Genomic DNA, 17,562 nt, shown 5'->3' on the forward strand with positions numbered 1-17,562 from the left:
CAGTTGACCTACCAGCTCTTCACAGCAATTCTCAGGTCTTGCTTTCCCTAAGACCCTGCCATGAACAGTTGAGGTTGTGTTGTCCAATGTTTATTACCTTACACATGCCAGCATCTATGTTATCTATCATATTGCAACAAACCACCTGGCTTTCAAGTAATTTGGAATTCCTCAACACCTCCTTTAAGCTTTACTGGCCCACAAAAATTCTGCATCTGCAAATTCACTGCTACTTTTTTGCCTGTTAAAATAATCGATCACTTGTTTCAGCACAGATGTTTACAACCAGCTTTGTCTGATTGCAGGTTTACCATTTATTTCTATACTTTGTCTTCTGGCTCTTTGCCAGTCTCATACATCAAGAGGTTGCCTGTCCACTTAGTGTCTGATGTATTTCTTATTGTCACAGCACATTGAGACAAGATCATTCAGCACAGTGAGGGATCACTACTGCCAATTCCATCCCAATTTACGTGCACATAGTGAGTTGTCCTTTTGTTACTGATTTATCACATTTGCCCATGTGTCTACCCCTGGCACTGTGCACTCACAGCTTTGTTCTCATCATCAAAAGCCCAGAAGTAAAACCCCATTGAGCCACATGTATTTTAACACCTTCCTGTGTGATGCAGTTTGCTGTGAGTCCAGCAAATCCTCACCCCACCAGGACTCAGTGTCTCCTTGTTTGCAGCAAGGAAACCCTGCTTGTCCCCTTTTCTGCCTCACAGAGCCCAAGACTCCCTAGACCTCTTCCCAATATCCCTGTGCCTGTAAGTCTGCCCTCAGTCAAAGCAAAACAGAAGTAAAAAATAAACATATCATTCAAAAATTAACGCCCAGAGTCCATGTTGCTCATGTACAGTCATGCCCTGCAGAGTTCCCAGCAATTCCCAGCATAATCCCATCTCACCCATCCACAGCTGAAGCAACATTTTTACAGCATGTCTTAAACTATAGTACAGGGCCTGTTTTGCTGAAGTGTTTCCTAAATTCCATTGTTAATTTATTTGTGTCCTGAATAAAGAGAACACCTGGCCCTGTACCCTTGGACCAGATCCTTGCTGGCACCAGTAAATCACGTGGTGCAAACCAGCAAATGAGCATCATCCTTCCCATTTAGCTTGTCCCCCTTTCAGATAAAGCAATTACATTTTATTCTTACTATCCCCTGTTTAACCCACTTATGGCCCAAGCCCTAAAGAAAAATTTAGAGGAAATGATAGGGACACCATCAAAAAATTTGACAACATCAAAAAAAGAGAGGAAGGGTGAGTGTTGGTTTTAATTGGACCATTGCAGTGATCCAGTTCAATCCCAGCAGCAACACCACTGGGGCACAGGCAAGTTTTGGCTTGGAGCAGAAACAAGCAGTTGCAACCAAGGAAAGGAGGGTGTGGAAAACAGGGAGGCAGAAAAAGGGCTCCTTAAGTTTGTCCCGTAGCAAATCTACAGACACATCAAGAAGCTCCTGTCACAGGTCAAAACCTCCATTTTAGATGCTGAACAAGCCCGAAGTGAAATTAGCTGTTAATCAAAAAAGCAAATACATAGGATGTGCGTGAAAAGTAAACCATCAGGTGTGTATAGAAAAACTAATGGAAGTTTTAGGTCTTTTTAAAATCGAATTTTTTTATAGAGAATGTAAGAGCTAATTCTAAATCAGTCCTTTAAAAGACAGAGAGATGAAGAAGGAAGTACAATAAAAATCAAAGGATGTGGTGAAGGTCAAAGGTGAGAAAAACTGCAGAAGTAGTGAACTTCTTGCATTCAAGGCTAAAACTAACCACAGAGTACAAGATCAGACTGGTTCAACTAACCACAGCGTCAACAAAATCAGGCTTTGGGTAAGAGACACAGATATTTCTCTGTCCAGATATATCTATTTTCTGTGTTCATATTTATATTAGAGTTTGAAATACCAGCCTTGTCCCATGACAAATAGAACTTTGGTGCTGATCTTACCCATGTTTAGGTTTTGTTCTATAGGTTCTTCTCCCTCATGTAAAATCTAAAGCTTGTCCAGCGACTGGGCAGTGGGGACTGCCCCTTGACACAGATGCTTCTTAGACCTTATGCATTTTCAGTACTGTTATGACTTAAAAATTAGCTGGTTTTCTTTAAAGCAATACTTGTGCCTTTTTTTTTTATTTTTAATTATAACTTGTGACCTTTATTCCATGTTAGCATTTTTCATAAAACTCTTTTAAAATTGCTTTGGAGGTCACTGCAGAAGATTCTTCAAACTCCATTGATCTCTTACCAGATTTGGGTGGGGGAAAAGGAAGGACCAGTATTATTAGTGTTTGTGCAACAAGCCCATACCTTGACTCTACAAAACCAAGCATTTACAAATGTGTGTGTCATGTACCTAGAAAGTACTGTTTTTTCTTAACCAAACTAGCTCTGTCTTCTGAAGTTCATACTGGGGCAAGAGTGACCATAACAGGCTATTTTCTTGCAAGGTTTCATATACTTCAAGGGAGTTTTCTGGGGTAAGAAACTTAACGCAGTTGATTTGGTTCCTCTTGAATTTGTGACCGCAAAAGTTATCAGAAGAAAACCCAACAAATTAAAATTTGATTTTTTTAAGAGCTGTCAGCCAGATGTTGTGAAGACAAGAATTAGCTAAAATACGTAACAATGCTCTTGAAAATTGGCCATGAAGTTCCCGAGTCTTGGCTGGCCAGCAGCTGCTGCCTTGTTAGCAAAAGTCAGTGATTCCTCTTGTCCTGGACTTCATAGCAAAAAAATAGGAAAATCCACAATATAAGCAAAACATCCAATAGCTTCATTTCACAGGAGGTTGCTGGCAGCAGCTTTAAATTTAAAGGAAAAAAAGGGGCATAACAGTATTCATGTTAAGCACCAAGTGTGACCTCTAGGAATGCAACACAGGGACAGAATTCTGAAACCAAGAGATGATATCCAAAATCAGATTGGGGTTTTTTTGTTTGGTTTGGGGTTTTTTTAATTTATATTGACAATTTCTCCCTTCTAATTTAACAGTAACCATCATAAAGCATAAAGAGCAGTTGCACCAGTGAAGAGCACTGTGTTGCCAGGTACCACACATAAAAACAAATTGCTTTCTCCCAGGTGCTTCACTCTGGGAGCACCAGCTTTCTGAATAAACTTCAGTCAGAGGTTTGCCCAAACACTGGGCAACTCACGACCATCCCTCCCCACTGCTTCAAGTAAATTCCCAGCATCTGACACTGAGGGCAAGACTGGGAGCATCACTTGAAAACATTTGTAGTTAGTCCAAGCAGACACTGGTTTGGCAGAAGTTTTCAGCCATTTTCTCTGCCTTTGAGTTTACAGGCAGTCACTGCAACCAAAACCAACCCATCAGTCATCAAACAAAAAATTCTTTTAAGCTTTCCTTCCCCAGTGTCTGTCTGACCTGGGACAGGGATGTCTGTGCAGGGTGATGGTTTTGTAATCTGGAGCCCTACTGAAGGGATATGATGGCTGAGAGCTGGAACAACATCATTCTCCACACAGGAATCAGTTGCTACAACTGATAGACATCAGTGTGAACACCCATGAAATGCTCACCCTGCCACTGTCAGGTCATTAGAGGTTTGCCCTCCCCAGTGCATGGAGAGCAAGGCACAGAGGGATGTGAGTGCAACCACATTGCGGTGCTTTTAAATTCAGCACTGCACTCTCCTAGGTAAGAACCTGCTTTATGAGCACCTCAGCCCACGGCACAGTGACATCAGTGTCCCAAAGCCAGTGTAAACTGAGACTGGCATCTCAGCTGAGTGTGCCCTGCAGTTCTGTGGCGTCTTTGCAGGTATCTCAGTCCAGAGGCAGATTTTGAAAACAGCATTGATTTGTGAAGAGACACTCAGCCATGAATTTGTAACCAACAGCTGGTTCAGGTTTACCAGCTGAAACACAATTTTGCAGCAAGAGTCTAGCCTAAGAAAATAGAAAAACCCCACAGTGTTCATGAAAAAGGCAGATCCCTAATTTAACTTGTTTTCTAATCACAAGATTCAAAACAAAGTTAAAAAAAATGCAATTATGAGTTTTGTCCAGTTCTGGACCACTCAGTTTAGGAAGGATATCGAGGTGCTGGAGAGTGTCCAAAGAAGGGCAATGAGGCTGGGGAAGGGTCTGGAGCACAAGTCCTGTGAGGAGCGACTGAGAGAGCTGGAGATGTTTAGCCTGGAGAAGAGGAGGCTCAGGGGAGACTTTATGGCTCTCTACAACTACCTGAAAGGAGGTTGTAGCCAGGTGGGGGTTGGGCTCTTCTCACAGGCAACCAGCAATAGGACAAGAGGATAACACAGTCTTAAACCGTGCCAGGGGAGGTTTAGGTTTGACATTAGGAAGAATTTATTCACAGAAAGAGTGATTGGGCATTGGAATGGGCTGCCCAGGGAGGTGGTAGAGTCATCATCCCTGGAGGTGTCTAAGGAAAAACTGGACATGTCAGTCAGTGCCCTGGTCTGGTTGACACAGTGGTGTTTGGTCAAAGGTTGGACTCAACGATCTCAGAGGTCTTTTCCAACCCAATTGATTCTGTGATTCTGTGATTCGCATTCAGATGTGCATCGTGCAGATAAAGCAGAAGCATCTTTGAAGCAGTAATTGACTTGAAAACCACTCAACAATTGTCCAGTAAGGCGATCTTCAGCTTTAATGTACTTCAGCACAGAAAATAAAAATGTGGGTTATGAAAACAATTCAATCATGAGGCATCCATACTTATAGGAAGTGAAATACAACCATTTGTGTCCTCCCATCTGTGCCAAGCCTATTGATAAACCTCCCCTGACAGGATGAAATACCACTCCTGTAAAGGCATCCTTAACCTAATATGCCTCTACAGCATTGGGATGGACTGGGTTTGAAAAACAGCCTCTTATAATACACAGATGAATTTAGCACTTAAGAAGATTAATGGATTCATAAATAGCCTGGAAATCCAAACTCATTGAATTTAGTTCACGGAACAGGTCAAATAGGCATTTATCAAACCATCTGGCTTTTTTTTTTCCCCTTGGGAAACTGTCGTTGAGCTACAGAAAGCTGAGGAGCCATTGCAACAGGGAAGGTTTGGTTTTCCCTGAACTCAGGTTTCCTCTGGAAATCTCCAGTGCTAGTTAGAAAGAAGTAACTCTTTCTGGACAGAACACTGCAGACCAAACAAGGATGCCTCAAGGCACATGTCTTGAAGCTGCTGGAGATGCCACCTTTTTGTTGGAAAAATGTGCAGGCAAAAAGGCAGCTCCTCTAGTTCATGCAGCAGCTGCTCCAGAGATTGAGGAGGTCATGACCATTTTTCACAGGAGCTGATGTTGCCTTTCCTCAGAGTTGTTTTCCCTGTGGACTGTGGGACCTTCTGTGGGGTTATTGGATGCCAGTGATGCTTGATCCTAAGGGCATTAACTCTCCCTCACAGCTGGCCTGGCCTGGCCAGTGTGAACAGACCTGACCCAAGGCACCTTTGCTGAAGGGTTGAGCCCTCTTTGAAAAAGTTCATTTATTTCCCCAGTTATCTCAGGCAATCACAGATGTAAGAGGGCACAGGAGCAACCAGCAAAAGGTCTTCATGCATGAATTTGTAGGTTACCCACCCTTTTTCAGCTGTTCTATGCCCAAAGTCCATCCTGTGTGTGCCTGGGGGAAGGGGCAGAGGCAAGGGCAGCTCATCTCAGTCGGGTTTAGCCAGTGTGGTGTCCATACTGAATCACCACCTCAGCAAAACATGAGCCAGGGCAGCTCCCACTCCACTGCTGCCACTCCAGCACCCTCAGGGCAGGGGAGGAAGCCACATTCATGTTCAATTGGTTGGGAAAGGGAAGGTGTGGGGGGAAAAGGGGACTATGGAAAATATTTTGATAGTTTCTTAAAATTAATTTCCATTTTTATTCCTCCTTCATGACATTTTAGCACTAATAAAGGGTTGTATACATTGCATCATATCATATGAACATGTACATCATAGTATGATAAGCCATGTATAATGATTTAATATTGTTAAAAATCACAGACGTATTTCTACATAGTCACTTATATTTCAAAGTGTTTCTGCTTAACACAAATGCAAGTGTGGTCAGGTTCCAAGTGAAAGTATTTATGCTGCAATAAACAGCTTGCCATTTGCTCTAGACCATGAAAGGACATTCATATGCACCCCATTTGAGTAGCCTACAAAAAAACCCACCGGAGTTATTCAAGGATCTCAAAAAAAAAAAAAAAGGGAGGTAAAGCAGTTAATTTATTTTTGTGAGCAAAATATCAAATTATTTTATTAATGTGCTTTGATACATAAAACATTATTATTCTTTCTGGTCATATTAGCAGCTTTCATTGGAGATTTCAAAGATAAAATATGTAAGATGCCATATAAAAGAAAATGACAGCATGGTTGGTTAGTATGGCATAATGTGATACAGTATGTGGTACACATTAGTAGTGGACATATAAAATATTTAGTAGAGCCTAGTTGCATTTGTCATCACCATGCTTTGCCCCTGCTGCCATGCCATGAAATAATCTACAAATAAAAACAGTGTATTCCTTGTAACCATATATTAATTGAATAAAATTAAATACATTGAAATGACACTAATAAGTATGTTGTTAAGTAGCTTTGCCTCAGAGAAGAATATTTTGACAAACTGGTTCTCCTGCATCTGTGCCAGGATAGCAGAGGGAGAATGAATCAAAATCCTGTCGAGGTACAGGGAACATCACAAGTCTCTCTAGGCAAAACTCAACCTTGCTACTACTCGTCTTCCACAGAGCTCTGTGAGTATCCAGGAGGCTCTGAGACACCCAAAGGGCAGGTCTCTTACCCAGAGTGGGACCAGCCTTGAACTAGATCCCACCAGCTCCCGGGGGAATCTGGAGCCGGATCCAACCAACCCAGCCTGGAAGAGTTTGGAGCCAGTTATGTATCATAGGCCCACAGTACAAACTTCTCCCTAATGACTAAGTAGGTACAAGGACTGAACACTTAAGTAGGACCCATGGTCGGTCCAGACAGCCCTTGGACTATTTGCACTGCAAAACAATCACTGTACAAAGTGCTGGGAGGTAAAAAGAAGAGGAGTCGGCCTCGATACTCTTTTCCCCCACGCCAGAAGAAACCCCTTCAGTCTGTCCATCCAGCTGCGTGGTGTTACTGTAGACTTCGGTGGCGTTTGACACCTCTTCGGGAAGGCCCATCTGGAGCAAGAGTTTGGAGATAAGGCTGTTGAACTTGCTCTCTGTGGTAGACCAAGGCTCTTCACTTGGGGTCGGACCCTCAGATGTGACGTTTAGCTCCACCGGGTCGAGACAGTAACCTTCTGGTGACCTCTCGTAGAGCACGTCCGTCAGGTCAATCCCAGCTACTGAGGAGGGGGAGGCACAAGGAATATCCCTGACAAGCCTGTAATTCTCCATCCACTCCTTGAGCCACTCGATGCGGCAGTCGCACTCCCAGGGGTTGCGGAACAGGTACAGCCGCCCGAGGAAATACACCGGCTCGAAGACAGAGAAGGGCAAGGTCGTCAGGTTGTTGCTGTTCAAGTGCAACGAGACCAGGCTGGTGAGGTTCTCAAAAGCCCCTTCCTCAATGTAGCTGATCCTGTTACGGTCCAGGTAGAGGATCTCCAGCTCCCCCAGGTCCCTGAACCAGGTGTTGGAAACATTCCTGAGAAAATTCCCACCCAAGTTGAGCATCTTCAGGCGCCTCAGGCCATCGAAGGAGTTTTCTGGAAGCTCGCTGATCAAATTGTCGTTCAGGTACAGGTACTCCATCTTCTGACAGGCCTGAAAGGCTCGCTCGTGAATGACATTTATCTTGTTGTCCTGCAGATTCAGGTACTTCAGCTTGCTCAGGCCCTGCAGGGAGTTGTAGGCCACCGCTTCGATCCTGTTTCTCTCCAGGTAAACGTGGGTCAGGTTTTCCATGCCCCTGATGGCACCTGGGATCCTTCGGAAGTTGTTCTGGAAGCAGAAGAGCTCCTGCAGAGCAGGTAGCTCGATGAAGATCCTGTCTGGGATGTTGAAAAGGTTGCAGTCCGCCAGGTCCAGCCTCACCAGCCGTCTGAGGGCGGTGAAAGTCCGCGTGTGGAGATAGCGGATGTACTCGTTGTGGGCCATCTTCAGCTCGGTCAGGCTGGGCAGCCCCTTGAAAGCCCCCGGGGTGATGAAGGAGATGTTGTTGTGGTTGAGCGACAGGGATTTGAGGGAAGGCAAGGTCCCAAAGGCCCTCTCGGAGAGGAACTTGATGCTGTTTTTGTCCAGGTTGATAGAAGAGGCTTCACAAGGGAACTCGCTGGGGATCTGCCCCAGGCCGGCGCGGTCGCAGAGGACGGAGCAGCTCCGCTCCTGGGTGCACACGCAGTTGGGAGGGCAGGACCGGACACAGGCCCAAACCCCATGGACATGAGGGATCCAAAGGATCACTGCCGGGCAGGAACGTGCCACGCCCACAAAGGCGTGGCAGGAGAGAGTAGGGATGCACTATTAGCAAATGTATTAGTCACCACAGGAAAAACAAATTATGCTGTCGTTTCCTCCCTTTTAGCCAGGCTAATTGCCACCTGTACTCCAGTGCTGAGCAACGAGCTCTTGTGAAGGATTCCTAAAAGTCTTCTATGGGGGTTTTTAAACCCACTGAGAATATATAGTCATCTAGAACATCATCTCTGATTAACTGCTCTCTCCCCTAGACTTTAGTATTTCTTAGTGTCTCTGCAGCTGGTATCTCTGCAGGCTGATGGGGACATGGTTTGGCCAGGCAGAAGGTAGAGATTTTTTAGCCAGGGAGCAAGCAGAGATGTTTTGAAGGCCAGCATCTATGGATTATAGCAGTATTTCTGTGTGGGGAAGAGGGGAGGGCAGTGTATGCTGAGTCAGGCAGTGAGCAGGGGAAATCAGCTGATTTCCTGGGATACGTCAAATTCATGATTGTTGCTGCTTTCCTTTGTTCATTCAACGTAACCTTTCTCCACCAGAGCCAGTGCAGCACTGGAAGGGGAACTATCAGCTCTGAAGGATGTAGAACAGTGTTTAAAAACACATTCCCAGTGTGTACTGGTAAAACAGCATGACTAAAAACAAATTAAGAGATATTGTTCAACTGCTTGCTTCATGATCTCATCATAGATGAGATACTCTGCACCTCCAGCACAGTTTTTACTGTTTTGCCAATTCTCAAGAGAGTCATCATAGTGCCTTATGTTTGATGGGAGCAGCCACTTTGTCCTTTATAAACCTGACATGAGAGGTGTGTGGCTGTTGTTTCTTTTCAGGTTAGTCCCATGCGGGTGGGTGTACAACAAGGAAGAGAAGAAAGCTCTTGGGGAGAAATCAGAGAAGAACAAAAGGAATAGGAGACATGAACCTCCATAAACGGGCTCTTTTTGTGGGGAAAAAACATCCAGTCAACAAAACATCTGCAAAATGAATTCTTTTTTTTTATGTAAAATGTTTTTTACCTCTGAAAGAGGGGAAATTTAGGTTAGATATATGGAAGAAATTCTTTACTCTGAGGATGGTGATGCACTGGCACAGGGTGCCCAGAGAAGTTGTGGATGCCCCACCCCTAGAAATGTTCAAGGTCAGGTTGGATGAGGCATTGAACAACCTGGTCTAGTGGAAGGTGTCTCTGCCCATGGCAGAAGGGTTGGAACTGGATGAATTTTAAGGTCCCTTCCAACACAAGCCGTTCTCTGATTCTTCGAAAATAAACTCATTAGAGAAGAACTGAAGGCAGAGCCCGTTTTGTAATTGCTCTCCCAGGCATATCCTACCTGCTACTCAACAAAATGAGCAGCCACACCAGAGAACTCCATGTAGTCACTACCAGGAAATGGTGCTATTGCTCCTGACTGGTTTTTCTGCTGCAGTTTATTGGCTCCCACATAAGCATAATTCTTTTTTTTCTTTTTTTTTTCCCCTAAAAAAACCCACAAGATACCAACAGCCACCTTTATTACAGCGCTGCTGGGATCATGGTGCTGCTGCTGTTGTGGTCATGTCTGTCCCCCAGGGCCAAGGGACAGGTTTTCCTCTCCACTCCTGCTGAGTGTCTGGACAGGGAAGCTCCCAGCAGTTTGCAGCACAGCGATTGCCCACTGCAGCTGTATTCCCAATGGGCATTTTTATTAAGACAGACTTGTGAGGTGATATGCCAGGAAGCATCAGCTTCAGCAAGCATCAAGCTTTTATTTTAGCAGTCCCTGAGGCTTTGATGTACAGAACAAATGACAATTCAAGCTGCAATTTCTCTGCCTTTCCTCCACTCTTTTTAAAGGCAACATGCACGGGACTGTATTTAGGAGTTTACACTGCCTGTGGCTTCTGCAAAGCAGGAGACTTGCAAAAACATTTGCTGGGCAGGTCCCCACTGAAGGGCATCAATCCAGGAACTGCCCAGATGGTTCTGTTCAAACCATCCTGGTCATTGCATGTGGAAGAGGGATTTAGATACACGGAGAGAGCATTCCAGAAGGACTTTAGCTGTGGTCTCTTCATCAAAATTCAGGTCCCATCATGCCTGGCCACGCTATCGTGACTGGAGAATTAGCAAAACAGCATCACTTCAAGGATAAATGATAGTGAAGGACTGTGAGAGGTGGAAAGGATTTCAGACAGATTGTCATTTTGTTTGTTTGTCTGCTCTCCTCCTTTTTCCCCAGCCCTTATCTAGCAGCCACAGCTAAAGGAAAGTCTCCTTCAGACAGGGCCCTGGGAGGACAGTGGATGAGGAGCCCAAGGACAAGAGGGGGGAGAACACACTGGGCTCAGATTGCTCTTTCTTTGTTCAGCCTGCCCAGGGGCTGCCTCGTTCCCTACCCTCTGCACCAGCCCACCCCAGTGCCTGCCAACAGGGGCATATGTTGTTTTTGTCAGGCAGTTACATAAACTGAGGGCCAGACAGATTAAGGATTTGCCTGTTCCCAAATGTCTGACTGCAGGTGGCTGTCTGGAAAACGATGAATGTAAGTGGTGCTGCTGGTATGAGAGCCTTGTATGGGCTCAGGGTGACATCCAGAGGGGCATATGTGCATAGGCTGTCCTATAGGTGAGAGTGTCCTGAGCAAGTTCAATGCTTAAAACCAGCTGCCCCAAGCTCAGTCACACCTCTGGCCTTCAGAGCACACCTGTACCCACTGCTTTGTGCACTGTGTGCAGGGTAGGAACAAGTCTGCTGATAACCAAATCCCCTCCTTCCCCTCCCTGCTTCTTCTCTAATCACTCGGTTAAGGAAATATTTGTACCCAAGCCATATCCAGCCTGTTTTCCTTACACACAAGTGCCAAATCTGGGTCTTCTGCAAGTGGCATTTCACAGCAGACTGCCAAGATCCCTGTTTATAAGTGTAACTCTTTGCATTGTGCAGGACATGAAAGCAAGCACTTGAGGATCATCTCATGAGAAAATATCCCCCCAGCAATAGGAGCTCAGAGATGCCCCTCAGCACCTGTCTTTGTGGCAATTTCTCCCTTTTTCTCTTGCAAGGGAAGCTGGAAAACACTCTCCACCTGAGCCCCAGTAAACCCTCAGGAGAGCTGTTGCTCAGAGCACAGATTAGCTCTCCCCTGATCTCTGACCAACATAGCCTTAAACATTCCCACCTTTCCCACCTTACTCCTTCCCCAAAAAGGTTGTTCTTTTCTTTTAATGCTGTGTTCACAGACAGGGCAGTGGCTGGAAGATGCCTCCAACTCACTGACACAGAGGGTGCTCAAATGAAATGCGTGTTTTCGAAAAACAGTGAAATATAGCAGTAAGGTCAAAAATATTTGTGACATTAAGGAATAAACAAAATTCCCCAGGGATGATCTCTTTTGTTTTTGTAAGTACTACAGTAATTCAGTATTTGGAAGAAACAGTGAGAGACTAAAAAAAAAAATTAAAAAAATGTTGCAGTTTTAAGAAGGGTAAAGAGATGATGATTGCAATAATTGAGTATTTAACCACCACCTTCCCAAATGATCTGTCTAATCCACTACTGGGTAATGCAGAATAAGAGTATACTCACCATTTAAAATGATGGCAAACATTACCTTGATTATTCCCTAGTGGCATTTCAGGTCTGGCAAGCAAACTTGAGGGATCTAAAAGCACACGGGAAGAACAGAGACAGGTTTCATCCTCTGTCATTTCCCTGTATCATTTGTCCACAAAATGATCTATGTTTAGAAAGGAAGATGAAGGAAAAAAAGCTCTTCTCTCACACACTTCCAAAATGAAGAAGTCCCCAACACCTTCCTGGTGAGTATCTTTCTTCCACCACTGACCTTCTCAGGGAATCCTGCAGCTTTCTGTCACTGCTTTTTGGGAGCTCATCCACATCCTTCCCACCAGCTGTGCCAAGGTCAGGTTCCTTTTATCTGATGTGGGGAAAGGTCACCAACAGTAACAGGCTGGTTGCGTCCCCAGGAAATAGGTGGTGGTACAGAGGAGCGTAACCAGCTTAGGATCAAATAGTTGAAACTAAAATTCCCAACAGAAATCATCCGGATGCATTGCTTACCTGGCCAGGCAGTGGCTGTGTCCTCCCTCCTGCTCATGAGGCTGCCATTAGCCATGCCAGTCAGCCCCTGAAAAGTTGGCATTTTTTTCTCACAAGCTATCATTTAATGGCAGGAAAATCCTCTGTATCAGAGGAGGATTAGCGGAGATGGAAGAATGTGTCTGTCCTCTAAAGCTCCCAGAGCAAAACAGGGATTGCACACAAACCAAACTGATGCTTTCTCCCCTCTGCCAACCTGCTCTCCCCCCACCATAAAAAAAAAATATATACAGTCCAGAATTGGGCTGCTGCCACTCAAAGAGCATTGCTGAAAGTCATTACTCCACTCTCCATTATGTAAGGGCAGAAGAGGTGGGAGGGTGCAACCTAAATGGAATTAAATTTGGGGGCAAGCACAGGCTTATGGCTTCCCTTCGTTGAGCTCTCCAAGCAGACAGAGCTTGGGACTCTCCCCATGCACATTTTCCCAGCTCCAGTATGGTTCCCACACTGCTAAAAGGATGCCAGTGTGCTTTGCTGTGCTGGGAATTGCTCCTGAAGAAGGACAACCACACTGGGAGAAGGGTCAGCAAACCCCTTCTGGAGTTTGCATGGTGTATATAGCCCTTATAATAACAAACTCTTCCCTGTCTATGAGTGTGTTTTGCTTGTGATGCTGCAGCTAGTGCGTGGAAATCATAAGGACAGCTTCTGTACGTGGTGATGTTTTAGCATTCAGGATGTGATTTGGTTTATAAAGCCTTTTCTGACAGAATGATGATGGTTTCTTCGGAGAGTGGGGGCTGAATAAGTGAGTTATCTCAGCCTCCCATGCCTTAGGTAATTGCATTCACCATGTCAGAGGGGAAAATAGCTCTACTCTTTATTTCTAAGTGAATTATTCTGCCTTTTTTTTTTCCCCAGGAAATGGAATACCTGATGAATTTATGCTTGATACAACAGGAAAGATTCAGCTGGGAACCAGCCTGCTGCTGCTCAACTCTTCCTGCAAATTAAAGCACCCAGATACACCAGGTTTATTTTGGTTTGGCTTTCCCTCAGTCTCAAGGAATCTGGCTGGCACCTCCGGAAATTTGTGTCTGTCTCAACAGCATGAGCAGGCTGGTTGTGGGGGCAGCCTGGAGGGGAGGGGATGACCCAAATAGCACTGTTTTTAGCTGAAGGATACCTTTTCCCACCCCCCTCCTGTAACAACCCCCACAGCTTTGCACCTCGGTGCTTTGCACTGTGCTGTTTTGCAGAGGAGGAAAGAGATTTGCAAAAGCCACAGACGGGCACGTTGCAGCCTCTGCCACGGAGCTGAAGCTGCTAGAGACTTTGTGGGGACAGAAGTGGCACTGTCTGGGTGCTCACTAGTGACAGGGCAGCTGATGGTTCCCCTGAAAGTCCTGGTTCCCACAGGAATACCTCAACCCACCCGATCACAGAAAGCAGATCACCGGCCTTTCAGCCATGGAAAAAAACAAGGGGGGAGGAGGACAAAGTGCTGTTCTCTGCTTTTCTTTCCCCAGTATTTACAAGAGCCCTTACAGCGGTACCAGAAATCATGTCTCCTCCCAGGTGCACACATGCTGTATGCAAGGTGGGAGGCAGTGGGCAGGGACTTGGGCACAATTTGTTGTGTGATCAGTTGGCAGCTCCCCAGGGATTAGACCTGCAGCTCGGTTTGCACAGCAATACTAAATCAGAAACCAGGAGGGGCTGATCTGCACCAAGGCACCACATTTTTGCTGAGATTTCGGGGCTCCCCTGTGCCTCACTGTGAGCACCTCAGCAGTCACTTCTGGGGTTGTGGGTGCCTACTGTACAATAGGTGCCCGCTGTAGAATCAGCAGCTGTGGTGCTGTTGGCAGTGCTGCTGAAACCAGCTGCTGCAGGAAGGCTGGCAGGGAACATCCTGCAGCAGCAGCCTCACCATAGACCTGTACATTTGTTAACTCCTGCAGGAGCTTCTGACAGCAGCTCTGCCATCAGCATCCATCCCACATACACAGCTCAGTGACTGCAGCTGGCCTGGCAATCCAGCCCAGTCCCAATCCAGACTTTTCTACTGTGGCTGGAGGTAAAACAGCAGAAACAGTCCGTGTCCTGCCCCATCATGAGTCCCACCCACCCATAGCCTCACCAGCAAACCTGTGTTGCACATCTGGAACTCCTGCCTGGCCAGCAGCAGCAGCCCCAAGGCTCACAGCAGTGTATTTCTGTGTGTCATCCATGAGCAGGAGCCTCACTCACCTCCAGACCTCAGCACAGAGATGGTATGAACATCTCAACACATGCCCTGGGGGGAGGCTGGGGAGCTGGGAATGGGAAGCACACTGAGACCATAGTCTCTAGGAAAGTCTCCCACGGTCAGGGAGCATCACCCTGAGAGCAGCTTCAGCAGGTGCACTGCAGGTGCACCAAGCCAGACACCCAGTGGCTCCCGTGAACTTCTGGCAACTTCTGATTCATTTCCTCATAACCTTTGGTCCTGAAAGGGCATGATAATGCAAGAAAGAGGCCAGAAAAGGAGAAGTTTCATGTCGTCTTAGGTAGAAAACCTTAAACACCAAAGGGTACATAAAGGAGACCACCATTTATCCTTAAAAGAACCAAACTTGGGCTTCAAACCACACCTCAGCATTTTTCAGAGCATGACTCATGGCTGGTTAATGCTGAGGGTTGAGCACACTAGAGATGCTCAGTGCTGGGAAGCTGCTGTGGCTACCAGGCTGGAAGTAGACTCAGAAGCTGCAGCCCTTGCTACTGCAGCTTTGTGCTATTAATTTTTTTTGCCACTAAGGGCTCTTCCTCATGGTCTACCCTTTTTAATCTCTAGGAACTCGGAGATGCCAGAGGTCAACAGAGCAGTGCATCTGAGACCAGAAAGCAGCAGAGCTCTGCTGTCACTAAAAAAACAAAACAAAAAAAAACAAAAAACCAACACATTTATATCCGATCTTCCACCAAAAAAACTTGAAGAATTCAGTCCTGATTGTAGGAGCCTGCTCTGCTCCAGTAGTGTGTGCTGTGGGGACATAAACCTTGGCACAGCTTCACCAGCTGGCAGTGAAGAAAAGCCTGTCTTGCAGGACAAGCCTGTGCAGACTTGACTCGAGATTGCTTCTAACAACCCATTTCTTCATGGCCAGGGGCATTCCATGTGACAGTGACTTAGGGATATGTATGTAGCTACTATCTCTGATACACATTGATATGATTTAAAATGATCACTGGGGGCTGTTTCTTGTAGTGGTTCCACTTCAGATTAAAACATTTGCTTCATTTTCAAAGGCTGGCTAAGAACAGCTGGTGGGACTCATCTCCCCTAACTGAAGGTGAGAGGTCTCATCTTGTCTACTTTAGCCATCCACCTGTGGGCACCATCATGGCCCTCAGCAGGGCTCATTTTCACTGACAGGATGACAAAACAGCTGAGGGTGTTCAGCTTTGGGGACACCTCCACACCATTACACACCAGTGCTGGGTTAGATGGAACCCAGGCAATTGCATGTCCAGATCCTTCCAGCCAAGCACTGCCCTCTTCACAGCAGTGAAGAGGCAGAGTTGGCTTGCCTAACTCCAGTGGCTGAACATCTTCAGTCCCCTGTTTTTAATCTCTAATAGCTGCTTGCATGTGTGGGACCAGTGCTGGGGGATGAGGTCCCTGCGCCACAGAGCGCCCGAGCCCCTCCGCCTGCCCCAGGCTTTGGTTTCCTGAGCTCCTGTAACAGCACTCGCAGCTCGGTGCACACTTCCCCTCTTCTCACAGCCACAGCTGTGCTGCACAGCTGAGCCTTTCCTGTGCACGTAATCACTGGGGTGACCTTTGAAGAAGCTGCCTCAGCGTTTCTCGACAGGGCTCCTGTTGTCGGCTCTGCCCCGTGGGACCAGACTGCGCTCGGGGTGGTCACACAACTGCTGCGCTCATGGCTCCGGATGGTGCAGGTTTGGGGCCAGAAGGTAGACTCTGTGGTGGGATTACTGTGCTCTGAGCAGACAGGATGGACCAGTGTGGCCATGCTAGGGTTTGCAGCTGCAGCACAGACCGCGCCGCCACCAGAAATAGTGCTTGGTACACACGTGATATTGATGATTACAGGAGATGCAGGAGCTGAGGAGCCAACCAGGACTTCAGGAGCAAGGATTAAAGAGCCTTTCCCTTGCTCAGAAGAGAGGACAGCTTCTCTTCTGCAGGCAGGGGTTTCATTTTTGTTTGGACTGAGGCCACCAAACTTGGCTCAGGCACAAAGGTCCAGAGCCCTGAGGGTGCCTGTAGGTGTTATAAAGGGGCTCTCCTGCAAGGCCTTCCCCCATCCCTACCCAAATGGGGTCCCATTTCATCCCAGGACCATCAGTTCTTGCCCAGTATGGGTGCTGCAGGTCACAGGATGTTGCTGACCCTCTCCCTGTGTCACAGCCCCCTCACAGCCCACCCAGCCCCCTCAGGGTGCTGTGCGGTGTCCTCGTTGGGCTGCCTTCTGCCAGTCCCATGCCAGCTGCAGAAGATCCACGCCACCTCAAGACACCCCTTGGACAGAAGGGTGTTGTGCCCCCCACAATGTCCTCCCCCCTATCCTCAGCAAGGAGGGCCTCCATTTCACAGCAGCAGCTGCCCCGCTTTCCCTCCCACCCGAGCCGTGTCCCCCAGCGCTGCAGGCACACACACACTCATGGGCTGCCCTCACAGAGCTGGTCTGAGTGGGAACAGTTTCCTGTCCATGGACTGAGAGCACAGGCAGTGCTGGGCACATCAGGATGTCCAAACCCAGCCCAGGGGCACAGCAGCCCGGCAGTGCCTCATGGCAGGGCTCAGCTGGCTGCAGGCTGCCCACAGAAGTAACCCTGGGGGACTCTTCACCACCTGGTCCATGGAAGGAGGAAGCAGGGATGAGACAAGTCAGCCAGCAGTAGCACTTGGCAAAAAATAGCTGCCAAAAAGCTGCTTACCCACGTGAAGGGTAAGGAAGTGAAGCCAAAAAAACAGTAGAAAGAACAAGCTGGGCACGAAATCTGAAGGCCCAGCCCAGCTGCTGCCCGGTGGCCAAGTCCTGCGGCAGGAGCTGGGGCCCAGGAGCCTGCAGCTG

General features: G+C 47.0%; 1 protein-coding gene across 1 annotated transcript; it reads right to left on the bottom strand.

Annotated features, from left to right (window-relative positions):
- Nucleotides 1-6,337: 6,337 nt before the first annotated feature.
- NYX (nyctalopin) lies at nucleotides 6,338-12,351 on the bottom strand. Its single transcript, XM_008922846.2, has 3 exons — nucleotides 12,258-12,351; nucleotides 11,999-12,074; nucleotides 6,338-8,414 (listed from the first exon to the last, which is right to left on the bottom strand). Exons 2-3 carry the CDS (start codon nucleotides 12,018-12,020, stop codon nucleotides 7,015-7,017), a joined length of 1,422 nt encoding a protein of 473 aa, XP_008921094.2. The 5' UTR covers nucleotides 12,021-12,074; nucleotides 12,258-12,351; the 3' UTR covers nucleotides 6,338-7,014.
- Between the last annotated feature and the right edge of the window lie 5,211 nt (nucleotides 12,352-17,562).

The sequence above is a fragment of the Manacus vitellinus genome, unplaced genomic scaffold, assembly GCF_001715985.3.
Source record: "Manacus vitellinus isolate BGI_N305 unplaced genomic scaffold, ASM171598v3 scaffold_7_pilon, whole genome shotgun sequence".
Classification (NCBI taxonomy): Eukaryota; Metazoa; Chordata; class Aves; order Passeriformes; family Pipridae; genus Manacus; species Manacus vitellinus.

Bases quoted from the DNA above. Each gene is read 5' to 3' on its own strand.
- NYX (XM_008922846.2), bottom strand. From the start codon at position 12,020: ATGTTTGCCATCATTTTAAATG. The intron at 8,415-11,998 runs GTGAGTATACTC...CCTGCCCGGCAG, and splicing joins GTTTGCCATCATTTTAAATG to TGATCCTTTGGATCCCTCAT.